This window comes from Heteronotia binoei, chromosome 6 (assembly GCF_032191835.1).
Source record: "Heteronotia binoei isolate CCM8104 ecotype False Entrance Well chromosome 6, APGP_CSIRO_Hbin_v1, whole genome shotgun sequence".
In the NCBI taxonomy this organism is placed as follows: domain Eukaryota; kingdom Metazoa; phylum Chordata; class Lepidosauria; order Squamata; family Gekkonidae; genus Heteronotia; species Heteronotia binoei.
Window position 1 is genome coordinate 115,165,734 of NC_083228.1, and position 16,595 is coordinate 115,182,328.

A 16,595-nucleotide genomic window follows, 5' to 3' on the forward strand; every position below is an offset into this window, starting at 1 on the left:
TTTCCAAACCCATTGACTTCTGTGGGCTTAGAAGGACAGTAATTCCGCTTAGGATCACACTATCATAGTTATTTCCTGAGTGACTGTCTTCTTCATATATCTACCTACTCTTCAACCTGACATTTTTCAGGGTTCGTAAAATGTGGTGATACAGAGGGAAGCCTCTTCACCTCTTCAGTGCAATGTAATAGATTGGATGAAAAATCTAATGAGGGGTGGTCCACTGAGGTTTCTTTCTACATTACAGCAGCACTCATGGCATTAGTGAAAACGAATATACCAGCTTATTAAGCTCAGCAAATGTGCTTTTAAAGCTATTGATTTTTCCCGTGCATTGCAGTCTGGTTTGCCTGCCCTTTCTGAGACAGAAAAGCTAGCTGCCAGATGTTATGAAGCTCCATACAGTGATGAAGATGTTCCTTATGAGGGGGAAGGGAAAGCATTTGGTTAGATATAGTAAGCTGGTGCAATCATTAATGACTGCTCCTAATACAGATGGGGCTCAGTGTTAGACAAGGGAATTTAGGTTAAGATGGATATTGTTTCAAAGCAGACACTGTGATGTCCATTTCTACTGTCATAAAACTATATAAGTATTAAAGCATATTGAATTAAGCAATTGCATTAAGTGCAGTGTGCCCCAATGTTTCTATAGCCAAGCTCTCTCCAAGCATCAAGTGTCCTGTCTCACAATTAGATATGCTTGGAATCAAACTAGGCCTTCATGTATACCAGATATGTGGTCTAGACACTTGAGCATATCTATTCATCTTCTGGAAGTAACCAACTTCAAGATTGTACAAAGACTGGGGTGTTGTTGGTTTTTTTGTGCAATGTAGTTTTTAAACAATTAAAATTGTAAGTGCATTTAATTTTCCGCAAAATATTACCTTTGGCACTTTCTGTGCCAAAGAGCCAGCATGGTGTTATGGTTAAGAACAGTGGACTTCAGTCTGGAGAAGTGGGTTTGGTTTCCCACCCTCCACATGAAGCCTGCTGAGTGACCTTGGACCAGTCAGACAGTTCTCTCAAAACTCTTTCAGTCCCACCTACTTCACAGGGTGTCTGTTGTGGGGAGAGGAGGGAAAGAATATTGTAAGCCACTTTGAGACTCTTTAAAGTATTTATTTATTTTATTAACCGCCCTCCCCTATGCATGGGGCTCAGGGTGGTGAACAACATTCCAATAATACATACAATAAATAGTATAACAATCAAATAAAATAGTTAAAACAGTGAGCAACCAAGAACCATTCAGATAGTGTTTAAAGTACAGTGTCCATCCTTACCTCATAAGCGAGAGAGGAACAATGGGGGGGGGGGAGGGAAGCTGATGACAGACCATTGCAGTCCTCATCCATAGGCCTGGCAGAACATCTCTGTCTTACAAGACCTGCTTTAGAACCTGCAGGATACAGATGTCGTAAGACAAAGTTCCACCAGGCCAGTGCCAGCCAGGGCAGAAAAGGCCCTGGCTGTGGTTGAAAACAGCCAGTTATCTTTTGGGCCAGGGACCACCAAGTGGTCCAGAATGTAATGTTCTTTGGGAAAGGCAATCCTGTAGATATGTTGGGCCCTGACTATTTAGGGCCTTGAAGTACCAAAACCTTGAATCTGATCCGGCACTCAATGTGGACCAGCGCTGCTGGCAAAGCACTAGTTGAAGGAGTTTGGAAGATGGTGCTAGGGTGGTGCTAAGAGAGAAGGTTTCATCTCAATACCCTGATTTCTGGGGTCCCTCAGGGGGCTACCCTCTCTCTAATGTTGTTTAACATTTATATGTGCCCCTTGTCCAGTTGGCGTAGAGTTTGGGCTGGGCTGTCATCAATATGTAGATGACACCCAGCTGCATCTGTTGATGGACAGATGGCTGGACAACACCCCATCCATTTTAGCTGAAGGGCTAGAGGCCGAGACTGGGTATCTCTGACACTGATTTAAAAACCTGTTCTTCAAACAGATTACAGCAATTATGAACTCCAAATGCTGAATTCTCTGTGGCAAATACTTAATGTGTATTAATGGAGAGTTCAACAAATCCCAAGTGCTGGGGTGCCATGGCACCTAGAAAGTTCATTGTGGAACTTAGTTGTTTTCATCAGTTATTTATTATATGCCTCTTGGTGATTCTCAGTAGAAGTACACAGGTTAGTTTTTTGTTGTGATGACAACCAGGGTTTCCCCATGTTAATTTATACACTACAATATCTTGTTATAGCTTTTAAAACATTTACAAGCAACTGTAAAGAGTTTAGGATTAGGCTTTGTGGTAGCAATAATTAGAAAGTACATTCACTAAAATATAATACCCTGAAGGATGAAAAACAGATCTTACCTCTAAATATTTGGAGTAGCTCCTAAAACTGAAGAAAATTGTCAGCGCCTTGTATTATTGATACTTGAAAAGGATTCATGGAATAAATTATCTCCTTGTATGGTAAGAGTCATGACTGTGGGTCTGCTCATCTTTAATATTTTGACATCCAGGTTTGTTGGCCATGAGTGATGATAATTGTTTTTTTCTGCTTTTTATAGGCTCAAAAAAATGAGAGGGAGTCTATCAGGCAAAAGCTGGCACTTGGAAGTTTCTTTGATGATGGCCCAGGAATTTATACCAGCTGTAGTAAAAGTGGCAAGCCAAGCCTTTCTTCTCGGTGAGTGAAATGCTATTGTGAACACTTCTCACTTTTATAGCTTATATGTGGCATAATATCAGAGTTGTGAACTAAGTATATAAAACTGTGTTGCAGGCTTTGGTGAGTGTGTGGCTTTTATCTTCAGCATCCTAACCATTCATAATGTAATTACAAAGAAAAAAAAATTCAGCTATGTTGAGCATGATTTTTGCAAGCTTTTCATTTTCATTGGTTACTAGTGACATCTGTTATGGATCCAGGACTTAACAGGGATATTGGTTTCTACATATGCCAAATCAGGGCTTTTTTGTGGAAAAAGCCCAGCAGGAACTTTTGCATATTAGGTCATACCCCCTGACACCAAGCCAGCTGGAATTGCATTCCTGTGTGTTCTTGCTCAAAAAAAGCCCAGTGCCAAATTCATTCAGTCCTTACATCTATATTCTCACCAAGAGCTATAAAGTAAAGGTAAAAGGTTGTCCCCTGTGCAAGCACCAGTTATTTTCAACTCTGGGGTGACGTCACATCACGATGTTTTCACGGCAGACTTTTTACAGGGTGGGTTGCCATTGCCTTCCCCAGTCATCTACACTTTAACCCCAGCAAGCTGGGTACTCATTTTTCTGACCTCAGAAGGATGGAAGGCTGAGTCAACCTTGAGGCAGCTACCTGAACCCAGCTTCAGGTCATGAGCAGAGCTTAGACTGCAATACTGCAGCTTACCACTCTGCACCATGGGGCTCTTAAAAAGAGCTACATACAGTATGTCACAGAAGTGAGTACACCCCCTCACATTTTGTAAATATTTAAGTATATCTTTTCATGTGACACCACTGAAGAAATGACACCTGGCTACAATGTAAAGTAGTGAGTCTACAGCTTGTATAACTGTAAATGTGCTGTCCCCCGCCTCAAAATTATGCAACACATGCCTAAACTGCTGGCAACGAAAGTAAGTAACACCCCTAAGTGATAATGTCCAAATGGGGCCCAAAGTGTCAATATTTTGTGTGGCCACCATTATTTTCCAGCACTGCCTTAACCCTCTTGGGCATAGAGTTTACCAGAGCTTCACAGGTTGCCACTGGAATCCTCTTCCACTGCTCCATGACATCACGTAGCTGGTGGATGTTATTTGCCTCACTATTTCACCCTGGAATTAAATCTAACCAATGATGACCTTACAAACTAAACTTGTTATTCCTGTTTGCATCTGTTAAAACATTCCATTTTGTTGTACGCTAATTTGTTGTTCATTCTCTGCCTTATATATATGGACTGGTAAGTTTCATTTCAGTTTGTCTGAGGAACTGTGCCTGCACATGAAAGCTCACACCTTGAATAAAATTTAGTTGGTATTAAAGGGCACAGACAAACACAATAATCAGTGCTTTGAGCCTAAGACCCAGAAAAAAAAAAAAGAAAGGTCTGGGCATTGCAAGCTTTTGTACATAAGTTGCTTCCTGTGCTGGTCAGCCAATGGAGAAAATAGAGGCTTTGCTCTGTAGCTTATATGCAATTGAGTAAACTTAGCAAAGTATTCAGTGATGCAGAAGGGAGAGAGAGAGAGAGAGAGAGAGAGAGAAGGAAGCAGAGTGAGTTGCTCTCAGGCCTGATAAGAGCCTTCTGAGGGCCTGATCCAGCCCTTGGGCCACGTTTGACACCCTGGTCTAATCCCTTTTTAAAAATGCACTCTTGAACATTCAGCACATCCTGTAGAATAACAGAAGTATGATCTCCTCAGGCAGGCCAGTCCACAGGTTGGGAGCCACTACAGGGAATACACCTGAACAGACAGCTACTGATCTTGCCCACTTGCTGGGTGGAACCTTTAGAAGGCTTTTCTTTTACAAAGCTGGCATACCATAGTAGAAAAGTGGTCTTACAAGTATGTGGGTCCTAGTCTATTCCTTTAGCGTTTCAAAATGTTTATAGTTTAAAAGTCTGAATAGCGATCACATTATCCACATTACTTGGAAGCTCCTCTTCTCTTGCGGGAGGTTGCTTCTAGCCCTGACAACTGGGTGGTGAAAGTGTATGAGGAGGAGGAAGACCTTCTCTTGCCACTGACCCCTTAAGAGCTTTCATTTCCATCCATGCTCTGTTTTTAATACAGTCTTGGCAGCAGTGCACCTGCTGAGATGCAGAGTCTTGTGAGCAAAAATTCTACTTTGTGAGCTACTGGCATTAGAGTTGTGAGCTACTATATAAATTAGTGTGCTCTGGAGTCATCCTTCCTGAGCGAAGACAAAAATGTGTGAGTTGGAGGCTAAAAATCTGAGCTAGCTCACACTAACTCGGCTTAGAGGGAACACTGCTTGACAGTAATCTGATTCAGACAGCACTGGTCTGCCACTTTCACATTTAGTTTGTGCCAGTGCATGAGCTATCAAAAACTGTATGTACTCAGGCCTCAGATGTTTCTGTTGCAAAACATTTAGGTAGTCTCGTGTAATACGGTTGTGCAAATCGAGCCAATAGCTATTCCACAAGGCAGTTTAAGGCGCTGGAACAGCAATAAGGGAAAGCTGCAGCTCATTCCATCCACACACCCTGGTTGTGAGGGCGGGGGAGAGCAAGTGTGAGGCTGGGAGGTGCAAAATCCCACTGAACATCTGATTCAGAGTCCAGAAAACACAGTAACTTCACACTGTTTAAATTGAAGGGATGTGGTTTCAGATCCTACAATTCCAGTTCAAGCCACTAGATACAGTCGAAGATTCTGGAGACCACCACAAAGTCCTTGGTGCTGGGACAGCTTAGACCTGCTTGCCATGATGCAGGCTGCTGGTGGGGTTGGAAACATATACTTCAAGTTAACACTAGCATCAGACCCAGTTTAACGGGAGGGGTGCAAGTGCCCTGACTGCTTTGCCCACAGACTTCCTCCTCGAATTCTGGACCACTTCATAGGTACCCTGAATATGTTTCTGAAACAGGGCTGGATCTAGAGGGGAGCAGAGGGGGTGCTTGCCCTGGGTGCCGCCAGAGGGAGGCTGCCAAATTGGGTATGGAGTTCATTCTATTCTATTGGCCCATAAGATAGAATGGGCCCATAAGAGGGCATCATTTTGTAATTTTGTTCCCCCTCAAAAAACATGTAGAACCAGTCCTGTTCTGAAGTTTCTGAATATGTTCTTCCTTGTTCACCAAAACTAGGATATGCTTTGGCAGGCTCAAATGTGACTGTCCTGTCCCAGCCATGGTCAAAGCAAAAGTCCTATTTATTTATTGTTTAGGATTTCTATCCCACCCTCCCTGCGAGTGGGCTCAGGTTGGGTAACAACATAATTAAAATATTAAAAACCAGTTGACATAAATTCTAAAACAATTACACAATTTAAAACAATGTAAAAGATGGTGAGATAAATCACAGTCATAATATAAGCCCATAACGGCACAAAATGAAATGGAGGCAAGTAAAGTAGCATCAGTGCTCCACAGGGGCAAATAGAAGGGCCAGCATTCCCAAGGAAGCAAATACTTGAATGTCCACCGCCTCAACTGAAAGCCTGGCAGAACAGCTGCATTTTGCACTTTCTTTTGATCATCAAGATCCTTCAGAAAATGGTCAGAAGGAAGTCTAGAACAATGGGGGGGGAGTTTTGGCTTTTTCGGGTCCCACTAAGTACATACAAAGATTCCCAATTGGATTCACTGTATTAAATGTATGGGAATTTGTTATACTGTTTCCTAGTTACATCCACTGTAGATAATTAGCTATCTTGACTAATACATTTCAGCACTATTTTTTTGGCTACTGTTAAGTTCTGAAGCATGCTTTAGTTGATGATTATTCAAAAGTAAGTAACTCCCTAGAAAGTATCAGAATTGCAGACTTTGCTTTACTTAGAACTTCTTGATCTCTAGTTGAAATCTGGTTGATTTTAGCTGTGGCATGTGTGTTAGGAATGGAGCTTTTGAGTCATACAAAGGAGCAGACTTATTTCCCTTTGCAAACAGCAAAGCAAAGGAGAACAATGAATGCTATCACGTCCTTCCCAGGGCAGCTGTAATTTATGCTTTAGGCCTACCCCTCCCCGAAAATCTTTGTGCAGCAAAAAGAGACATGGCATAAAAATGTAAGTATGCAATTATTCATTATATATCACATATTAATAATGCATCCAAAGAACCATTAAAGTAAATGGAAAATAATATTTTACTGTCCATATCCACTGAAGAGTGATACAAGATTAAACCTCTTGGGAGGCTGGGATGGGGAGAATCTAGCAAGAAACTGCATGAATCAAAGACTGTGTTTATTAGTTACACGTCTTGTCTGTTTGATGATAGGTTTTGTTTGCCATCATATTTCAAATTCTTAATGAAATAACAAATATGGGGCAATTTTCCTGTAAATAGTTGTTACTGTGTGGATATTTCCCATATCTGTATGGGGGAAAACAGACGCTTCTGTGTGTCTACCAAGTCTCACTGGCTATAAATCACAGTTAGCATTTTTATGGTTTGACATTACACAGTTTAGGATTTTTGTCAAGGGAGATGACTGAGCACAAGTCCAGATGGCCAGAAGTATAACACCTCCACAATAATAATAAACACCTTCATGGAAGAATTGTTCTGGCACAAGGGAGACCGATAGAAGGGGATCATAGAATTAACACCAAAAATATTCTGGCTTGAATGCAACCTAATGGCATCTTAGCAGGTGCTGTCCATATGAGCAAACAGCGACACAGTAGTTTGATATTAATTTTGTCATGTTTATCTAGTTTCTGTTATAATAAACAATCTGATTTATCATAAATGGATACCTGAAATTGGGGGAAGTGCTATGAAGCCACTTCATGATTGAGATCAGGGTTATTTAAAAAATTAAATGATGCACATGTGACAGTAAATATGTTTCTACAACAGTGTTTGTTAATTAAACAAACCCAAAGACCTTGTCTTCAGCCTCAGGCAATTCATGGAAAGCTTTCATTTTGGCATAACAGCAGTGAGACTGAGCCATAAAAGAAGGCCAGGGAGGGAGAGGCTAAAGCTCAGTGGTAGAGCATCTTCTTGGCTTGCAGAAGGTCCTTGCATCTCCAATTACAAAGATTAGATTGGAACGGAAGTGTCAAAAGAATTTGTTACGAGGGCCAGATCTGACATAAATGTCACTTTGTTGGGTTGTGCGTACCATAAAATGTAACGCAAAGTACTGGAAATATAAATTTTATAAAGATAATTTCAGATACTGAATGGCAATAGGCTTGATTGGATTGTGTGTGATATGCAGAGGCAGGAGGGGAGAGAGGGGGATGACACGTTGAACTGGGATATATGGAACTGTAAAGCCATCTCCTTCTAGTCATTAAAACATGGACTCCAATCCAAGTGTTGTTATTCCTAATCAGGATCTCTTTGAAAGAAAATAAAATCCCAGACAGGCACATAGAAATCTTATATTTTTAAAAAAAAAAAACTTCTTCAGAATAAGACTAAATAATTCCCCTCTAATTCTTATCCAGATACATCTCTTTCCTGCCCCTCTTCTTTTTTCAATATGTATGTGTGTGATTTCAGCAGTAAATAGCAGAGCACCCCCCCCCCCAAGAAGTGTGGATGCACAGGAAACCTTATACCTGGAATAAAACTATATTGATCTTAAGGTGCCATGGGACTCCCTTTTCTTTTGCACTCTCTCCCTTTCCTTCCACCTCCCTCCCTCTCCAGATGAGGGAAAACAGGCTTGGCAATGCAGCAGCTGCCTCAGTGGAGGAAGCAGGAGGGAGTAGAGGGAGCTTCTCTCTGGTGGGCGTGTACTCTCTTTTTTTCTCCCCCCTCACTTCCTCCCCAAAAGAGGGAACAGAGCAGCCACAGTGGATGAAGCAGGTGAGAGTGGAGGGAGCTTTTCTGTAGTACATGTTCATGCACTCTCTTTCCTTTCACCTCACTTCCTCCCTAAAAGAAGAAAGACTTGGTGATGTAGTAACGGCTGGGGAAAGGAAGCAAGAGACAGTCAGTTGCTTGTAGGCCACATGGGCCACATGTTTGACACCCCTGGATTAAGTGGTAGGTGACATGAAGGACCTCTGCCAGTCTGAATAGGCAATAGTATCTTGATGGACCAGTGGTCTGATTCATTATAAGTCAGCTTCATGTATGTATGATTCAACTCTCATAATTACTGTGAGCTCGCTCTGCCTGGCCTGAGGCCAAGCTTCTCTGAGCTTCTGCTTCCAATCAGCATCATGAGCAGGGCTTTTTTTGTAGCAGGAACTCCTTTGCATATTAGACCATGTTATGCCACACACCTCCTGGAGCTTACAGTAAGCCCTGTAATAACAGCCCTGTAAGCTCATGGAGGATTGGCTACATCAGGGATGTGTGGCCTAACAGGCAAAGGAGTTCCTGCTACAAAAAAAGCCCTGAAAAATATTCTCGACCATGAGAATATTAACATTGACCCTATCAGTCAAGGAACCAAGCCTGGGTCCCTGAAGTTAAATGTGCACAAGTAAACCAAAACCCTTAAAATACAAGCATAGGTTTATTGAGCAATAATAGTAGAAATACTACTAGGCAACACAGTCTTTAGAATAAGCAAAAAAACAAAAACAAAGGCTAACTTTTCTTTCTAACACTTTAGTTCCTGGCATTAACTGGTGCACCATTCAAAATTGCAGAATCCAGGCTAGAAACTCATGCATCCATCCCATGGGATTAAAATTAGCCTCACATCGTTCTTATCTAAGGCCCAATTATAGTTTCTTGCCCTCTGGCATCTTCAGATTGGGGTGTTCATTCACTGGAGCCCCCCAGAAGATGATTCCACCTACTCCTTGCTTTCCCCTCCCATCTAGTTGCTGAACAGAGTGCAGGTTTTTACACTTCGCCAAATGCCACATTCTGAAATCCGGCCTTGAAAGAGATACAGCTAGTGTCTACGAGAAAACCCAATTGCAAACATCTGGAAGATGACGCAGACCAACTGTTATTCATCTGAACCCTTGGTAAAATCAGGGTGCTTTGCCTCACACCCACACATTTTCCATCATATAAGCTTTTCAGTTATTAAAATATATGGTGAAAACATGTAATTAACAACATAGTAAGGCTATATTATTTTCATCTTTCACAACTATATCTAGCTATCATCCCACTAAGCATATTCTTCCACCACATCCGAGTCTCTAGGACCTCTGATCACTTTATACTGCTATTTTTAAAGGTGAGTAATCTGTGCAAGTATTAGAGGTATTGCTACAAAAATTGGGCTGTGTGTGAGCATCAAGCAGGGTAGAAATATGTCTATGAAGCCTTGCAGAAAAGTAGTGACTACTTTAAAAAACCCTAACCTTTCCTTAGTTTAGAGCAGTACCTATCCTTAAGCTACCTATAGCATCTGATAATACAGGAGAAAGTATAGGCACCAGCCTGGACTTGCTAGGTTTGAGTATCAGTGGCTGAGCAAAATAACTTCAAAGTTCTTCTGTCCTCCAGTCCCTTCCCCGTTTTTGCTATCAAGTAGTAGTTGAGCTATGGTGACCTCTTGGACTTTTCAAGGCAGCAGAAATGGCTTGCCATTGCCTGCCTCTGCATAACAACATTAGACTTCCTTGGGTGGTCTCCCATCCAAGTACTAACCAGGGCAGACTCTACTTAGCTTCTGAGATTTGTTAAGATTGGGCTAGCCTTACAGAGAATCATTTTTGGGCTATATCTTCAGTTTCAAAAGTTTCAAAAGAGAAGGGATTGTACTCTGAGGATATGCTTCCTCTCAGTTTACTGTTGGTCACCCCTCCCCCTACCCAATGAATTTTCATTAACTCTTTGTTTTGCAAAGAAAAATAATAAAAATAAAACAAAACTACTATTTAGTGGTATTGGAATATACATGGTTAAATTGGTGGCTGTCCAGCATTTGCTTCTCAGCTTTTCAGGTCTCAAACTTTGTAACATAGAGATGTGGAAAAATAGAGATTCCAGGCATTGTTTATAAGAACAAAGGTTTATTGAATGATATTCTGATAGAGAAATGGGATAAGCTAGCTATTAGTTCTTGATTGTGGGCTAACTTGTTTTTCTCTTTGTCAGCAAGAGGTCTCTGAGGCATTGGTTTTTGCTTAGAGAGATGAACTAGCTATTTCTATTTCCTTGGAGTCCAGGATAGGCATGCGTGCAACTCATGATTAACTCAAGTGTTTGTCTGTTTGTCATGATACATCAACTGAAAAGTTTCATCCAAGAAAGACAGTTCTGAGTATTTGCTGTTGATGAAAAATGTGGCTATATTGATTAACCCCACAGAATTTAATTATTTAACTGGTAGAACATAATGATACTAAACCTGGTCCATAACTACTGTGATCCTTGTTCATCTTTGTGGGTTGGCAGTCATTAATTGAAGAGTTCCTAAAATGAGAGACAATACAGTTCAAATTGTTTTTGTTGTGAGGTTTCTGTAGTGCCAAACATAGACACTTTGTGTGCCTGAATATAAATAAAGCACGATCCCCCGCTCTCAATTCTTTTAACTTTAAAAAAACGTTACCAGTGTGGGGGGGGGAGGTTGTCAATAAAACAGTGAAATTATACAGAAAGGCTTGTGTGGTAAGGAGCAAGTGCATGTAATTATTGTGATAAGGGTTGAAGAGAGGGTGTGTGAACAGATTTATATTACATGTGTTCTGTCTAAGGCTCTTGATTGACACATTGGGGGAGGAGAATCTCCAGGGGATTTGAATGAAGAGGAGAAACTGAGCTCTTGAATGACTGCCAAGTTATTTCTCTCTGAAAAGCTGAAGCAGTTCCATAGCAGCCATGAGGCGCACATTTTCCTTATTGTCAAACATTGTTGCTGTTTTTTTAAAAAAGAAATGTCTGTCAAATTAGATGGCAGGTTTTTATTTAGTCGGTTAGAACATTTACATACTCCGTCTTTCTTCTGACACAGAAAGGACCTGATTTGTTTGATTTCCAGGGTCTTGGATTAAATATCTGTTGAGAAAGAATTTTAAATGAATATTTTCTTCTAATTTTTCAAAATCTGGGTATCCTTACCCCACAATCATCTGTGAAATAAGGTATTTTGGAAATGGTATCAGTAGGCATTATGGATCTCCAAGTAAAAAAAAAAGTTTCTGCTTGGTGTAAAGAAAGCCGCTTTGAAATTGATGGCCATTTTGTGCAGCAAAAGGGTACAAAAGTTAACTGCATTATTGACTAGACTTTGCTGAACAGAACATTTTATTTATTTATTTAGATATTTTTATCCTTACAACACCAACTCTGTGAAGAGAAAGTAACTTGCTCAGGGTCACCTATCAAGTTTTAATGGCAGAGTGGAGGCTTAAGCCTGGGTTTCCCAGATCCACATCTGACACTCTGCCTACTTCACCATGCTGCCTGGTGTAATTCGGATACTTCATTGGCTGCCTGTTTGTGATCCAACCTAATTCAAAGTGTGGGTGTAGATTTCTTAAGCCATACGGTCTGGGACCAGGATACCTTAAGGATTGCTTTCTTCCCATAAAGATGTGTTGGGTCATTCACAGGACTTTTTGTGTAGAAGAAGCCCAGCAGGGACTCATTTGCATATTAGGCCACACCCTCTGACACCAAGCCAGACAGAACTGTGTTCCTGCTCAAACAAAGCCCTGGTCATTCAGATCAATATCTGCAGTCTAGTTTCAGAGTGTAGCTAAGTCCATCTATGCAGTAGCACAGCTAGAATACAGTCCAATAACACTTTACAGACCGACAAGATTTTTGGGAGAAGGAGTTTTCAGGAGTCAAAGCAGCCTTCATAAGATAGGGAATATGTAGTCTAGCTCAGTTTTCCAGAGTTCAATAGACTGGAATGTGAGACAGGGACAGCACCGTAGTGACTGCATGCCTCCCTATGGAAGTCTGCCTGCTCTTGTCAATGCCTGCCTTTTTCCTTTGCTTTTTGAAAAGGATCATTTTCTCTTCTTCTTTCTTCTGTTTTGCTGTCTACAGGAGTTGTGATTTTTGATTCAGTTTAATTTTATGTTATATTTTGATTTGTTTGATTGTTAGCTGCCTTAGAAATCTTTTCTAACTGAATTGTGGAATATAAATATTTAAATCAATGTATTAACAGAAAAGTACTATTAAAGACATGTGGACAAGCTTGTCTTCGTTTCTATGCACAATGTAAAAACACTGAAGGTGATCAGTGCTTGCTATCTGTTTTATTAAGTGTAACTCACAAATACTGGTATGGCAATCTTGCCCCCTTCCCTCACTCGCTCACAGGATTTTTCCTTCTTGCTGAGTGACTGCTTTATTTATTTTCTTCTTCTTAGTTGGTCTATGGCTGTCCCACCCAGTCATGTTATTCTGTATTTTCATGCTTGTTAGCCAAAATGCCCTCCAAACGAGGTTGGGGAATTAGTTAGGTGGGCACCTGGCTCACTCGGAACCTATGTATACAAGATTAACCAACCAGAGAGTGCTGCTTAAATAATGGGACTCTAATTTGGTAAATTGGTAAAACCAATTACAATTTATTAAGAAAAATATAGTCTTCCATACAAGATAAAAATGCACATACAATCACACATACATACAGTCCTAGGAAATATAGATAGATGGATAGGGGAACATATAAGGGTAGACACACAGGGTAATATTACCTATCATAGTCTTCGAGGAAGGCTCCAATGGTGACAGAGAGGAAATGGGTAAGGGGGCTGAAACTGATCAGGAATCGGGGATGGATCTATGCAGCAGAAGGTGGGATACTGATAGATGCACACCTGTGGGTAGCTAGTCCACAGGTTATAAGGACTCTCTTGAGCCCTCAGGAGATGGGAGGTATGAGGGAGGAGAAAGGGGAGGCTCTGAAATGACCATGAAGGCTGGACTATTGCAGAGCCAATAGCGAGTTCCTTGGTGGCACTTAATTGGGTACCTGCTTTTAACCAATGAACTTTGCCTAGGTCCTGTGTACCTGAAAGAACTTCCAGATTGCAATAGGCCCTGGGGCGGCTCCAAGGTGTCAGTTGGGAAGAAGAATGGAAATGGCTACTGGGTGGGGAAATACTTAAGATTAGATGGACTTATCTGGGAAGGTGATAATAGGGAATCAAATATTGACCTAGGTATCCCCGGTTTAGACAAAAGACTTGGCTCTGGCAGGAGATGGTCTTCCTCTTTTCTCATCATCTTCTGGGTAGGAGCCTTTGTCCAGGGTTTTGCCAGACAAAAGGAGCAACAGTTGAGCTGTTAATCCATTCATGGGGCAGACGGGTTGCTTGCAGGCTAAAGGTGACATAGGGTGTGTACATGAGCCTTCCACTATGAGGGAATGAAGTCCAGCCTGGCGGGAAGATGGCTACGAGTGGTGTTAGCGTTACACGGTGGATTCCATGTTCAGCGCTTCATAACCGGTCGCCTGGATAGCTCCGTGGTGGCGCAGACTCTTCCGCTCCATGGCTGGCCCATGCGATGACGGGGAAACGTCCGTTTGTGTTGGCAAGCACTCTGGACCGGTTTAGAATGCCTGCATAACTTGTGGCTGCTTGTACACATAAGTCCCTTTCTATTCCTGGATAGTTTTGCCCACACTCTCTGGCCAGACGTGTGTGAGCTCACTTCTCCAGGCGCCCTGGCAACCATACTGGTGACTACAATGTTTGGAAAAGGGGGCTTTTCCTCACATGCTGGCCCAGCCCAGGGATTTAAGGGAAGACACAAAATCACTGCTTATATTCTATTTCTGTAATGACACACAAGAGGCTTTTGAAAGTTCAAAATAAACAAAATATTTTATTTATCTTGGAGGGGGAAAGGTCAGGATGGGTAGACTGTAGGAGGTGAACCAATAATAAAACTGAGGTAACTTTGTAACCACACTAAATCCAGCTAATATGTTGCCAATAAGTGTTTTTTGCTTTTCAAGAAAGGCTTTGAAACTTTGAGGAGAGAGACTTTCTTTTCCGTTTCTGCTTTAATTCGCAAGCATAGGTTTCTGAGTTTCACTGACACTTACAGTGGCCATGTCTGGCGAAAGAAATATCTGGAAACCTTGGGGGTGAAGCCGGGAGGGTGTGAGAAGCACAACTGAACTCTGAAAGAAGTTCTGGCAATCATATTTAAAGGGACTTCCCACCTTTTAAATGTCTTCCCTCCATTTGGAAATAATGAAGGATAGGGGCACCTTCTTTTGGGGCTCATAGAATTGGACCCTTTGGTCCAATCTTTTTTAAACTTCGAGGCGGGGTGTTTTGAGGAGAGGCACTGGATGCTGTGCTTAAAACTTGGTGCCTCTACCTCATAAAAATGGGAGGGGGGCAGATACCCATGGATCAATTCTCTCTTATATCCTATGGGAACCTATCTCCACAGGGTATAATGGAGTGCCCAGCAGACATTTCCCTCCCCCCCACAGCTTGCTGATAACCTTGAAGGGAGTTGGGGGATCCCCTGCTCCCAGCTGGGGATTGGCAACCCTACACTTCATGTTTAGAAGGCAGGAACATACAACCAAGTTCCCCAAATCTTTCTTCATACACAGACTAGGGATCACTGCTTTTCAAGAGCTATCTCCCTTTTCACTTAGAAGATTACTTCTCTTAACTAAAAGCAATGTTCCTTTTTGGCTTTAATAGGGATGATGATCCAGTGACTCCTTCTTTGTCTCCTTCCCAGGCCTCAGTCAGTACTAAGTGTCTCTTTTCAAATGTCAGTTCCCAACCATCATTTCTTAATTGAGGATCTCCACAGAATTCCATTTGAATCACCTGTAACTCAAATGTTTTCAGATGCTGTGAGGCATTAACCCTTGACAGTTACTCACAACTGGGTATGCAAGTTTTAAAATCAATTGTGTATTTATTACTGTAGCATCTAAAGTGTTTGAGTGGAAATTTCCATGACTTTCATCCTTAGTTTTCCCATCAGAAGGGCTTAGTGCACTCTTATAATATGCAGAATTTAACACAGCTCTAGCAAGGTAATACTTTTGGTCAAATAATATAATAAATTTACTGTCTAGATGGCAGTGATTAAAGTGACATTGTAAGCCTGCACAATTTTTTTTAAATGAGCAATTGAAATGAAGTTACAAGTTGCAATTGAAATGAAGAATAATTCATATTCTGAGTCTAGGGGCTGGCAGAGCAAAGAAAAAAGTTAATATTCCTGAAATACCAAACCATTAAAAACTGTGGGTGCATTCACACTACACTAAATAACACATTTTGCAACTGGATTTTTGCTTTTCTTACACAGTAAAAATTCAGTTGCAAAACACATTATTTAGCGTAGTATGAATGCACCCTGTCTTTTTTCACCAATGGCACAGTGGGAGGCATGTTATCATCAGTCTCTGTAGCAGTAAACACTGAAAGGTTATATTTAAACACCATTTTTTTAAGGAACATAAGCACAGTTTACTGTATTACAAAGCTGGTGAAAATGTAGTCAGAATGTTGGGGCCAACACAGAGCATCTTCATGCTGCTGACTGGCTTTAGAATTCGTTTCACACAGACATTTTTGTTTGTACTCTGTTTTGTTTTCTATTCTGTTTTAAATTTTGCCATTTTAAAGAACCACTTTTGGATTAAAGGGCAATCAAGATATACAGTTGTCATCCTTCTTCATTGAGTAACCATTGTTTCACACTACCAATGTTACTATTCTTTTATGCAGTAGCAATGTTTTCCTTTTATCTGGGGTTTCTATCTTGTGTAGGCAGACCTAAAACAGACAGGGGTGCAGTTGTGTTGACAAAACCAGGGATCATTTTGTAGAAAAACAGGTGGTGGAGCTCATTCAGAGATTGTTATGCAACTGCACCTACTATTCAATGGACAAGGTGGGGAGGAGGAGGAGGTGGGACTGCCAGAAAGATTCAGGAGCTGTGCTCCTGTGAGCTCCTATTGAATTCAAGGCCTGGACAAAACAACAGTGAAAATTGGGGTGGGGGCTTAACATTGAACTGGGAAGGGTCTCTTAGTATGTGATGCTGGAGGCG

The 16,595-nt window shown here is 41.3% G+C and overlaps 1 protein-coding gene across 10 annotated transcripts in view; it reads left to right on the plus strand.

Annotated features, from left to right (window-relative positions):
- The window catches only part of SCHIP1 (schwannomin interacting protein 1), a 621,980-nt gene that overhangs the window by 592,062 nt on the left and 13,323 nt on the right, over positions 1–16,595 (plus strand). For 9 of the 10 annotated variants that reach the window (XM_060242397.1, XM_060242398.1, XM_060242399.1 and 6 more), the window contains one exon: positions 2,536–2,654. In XM_060242397.1, coding sequence (XP_060098380.1) covers positions 2,536–2,654 — 119 coding nt within the window. Of the gene's footprint in view, positions 1–2,535; positions 2,659–16,595 lie in introns of those variants that run through there. The other variant, XM_060242408.1, reaches the window with a different exon arrangement.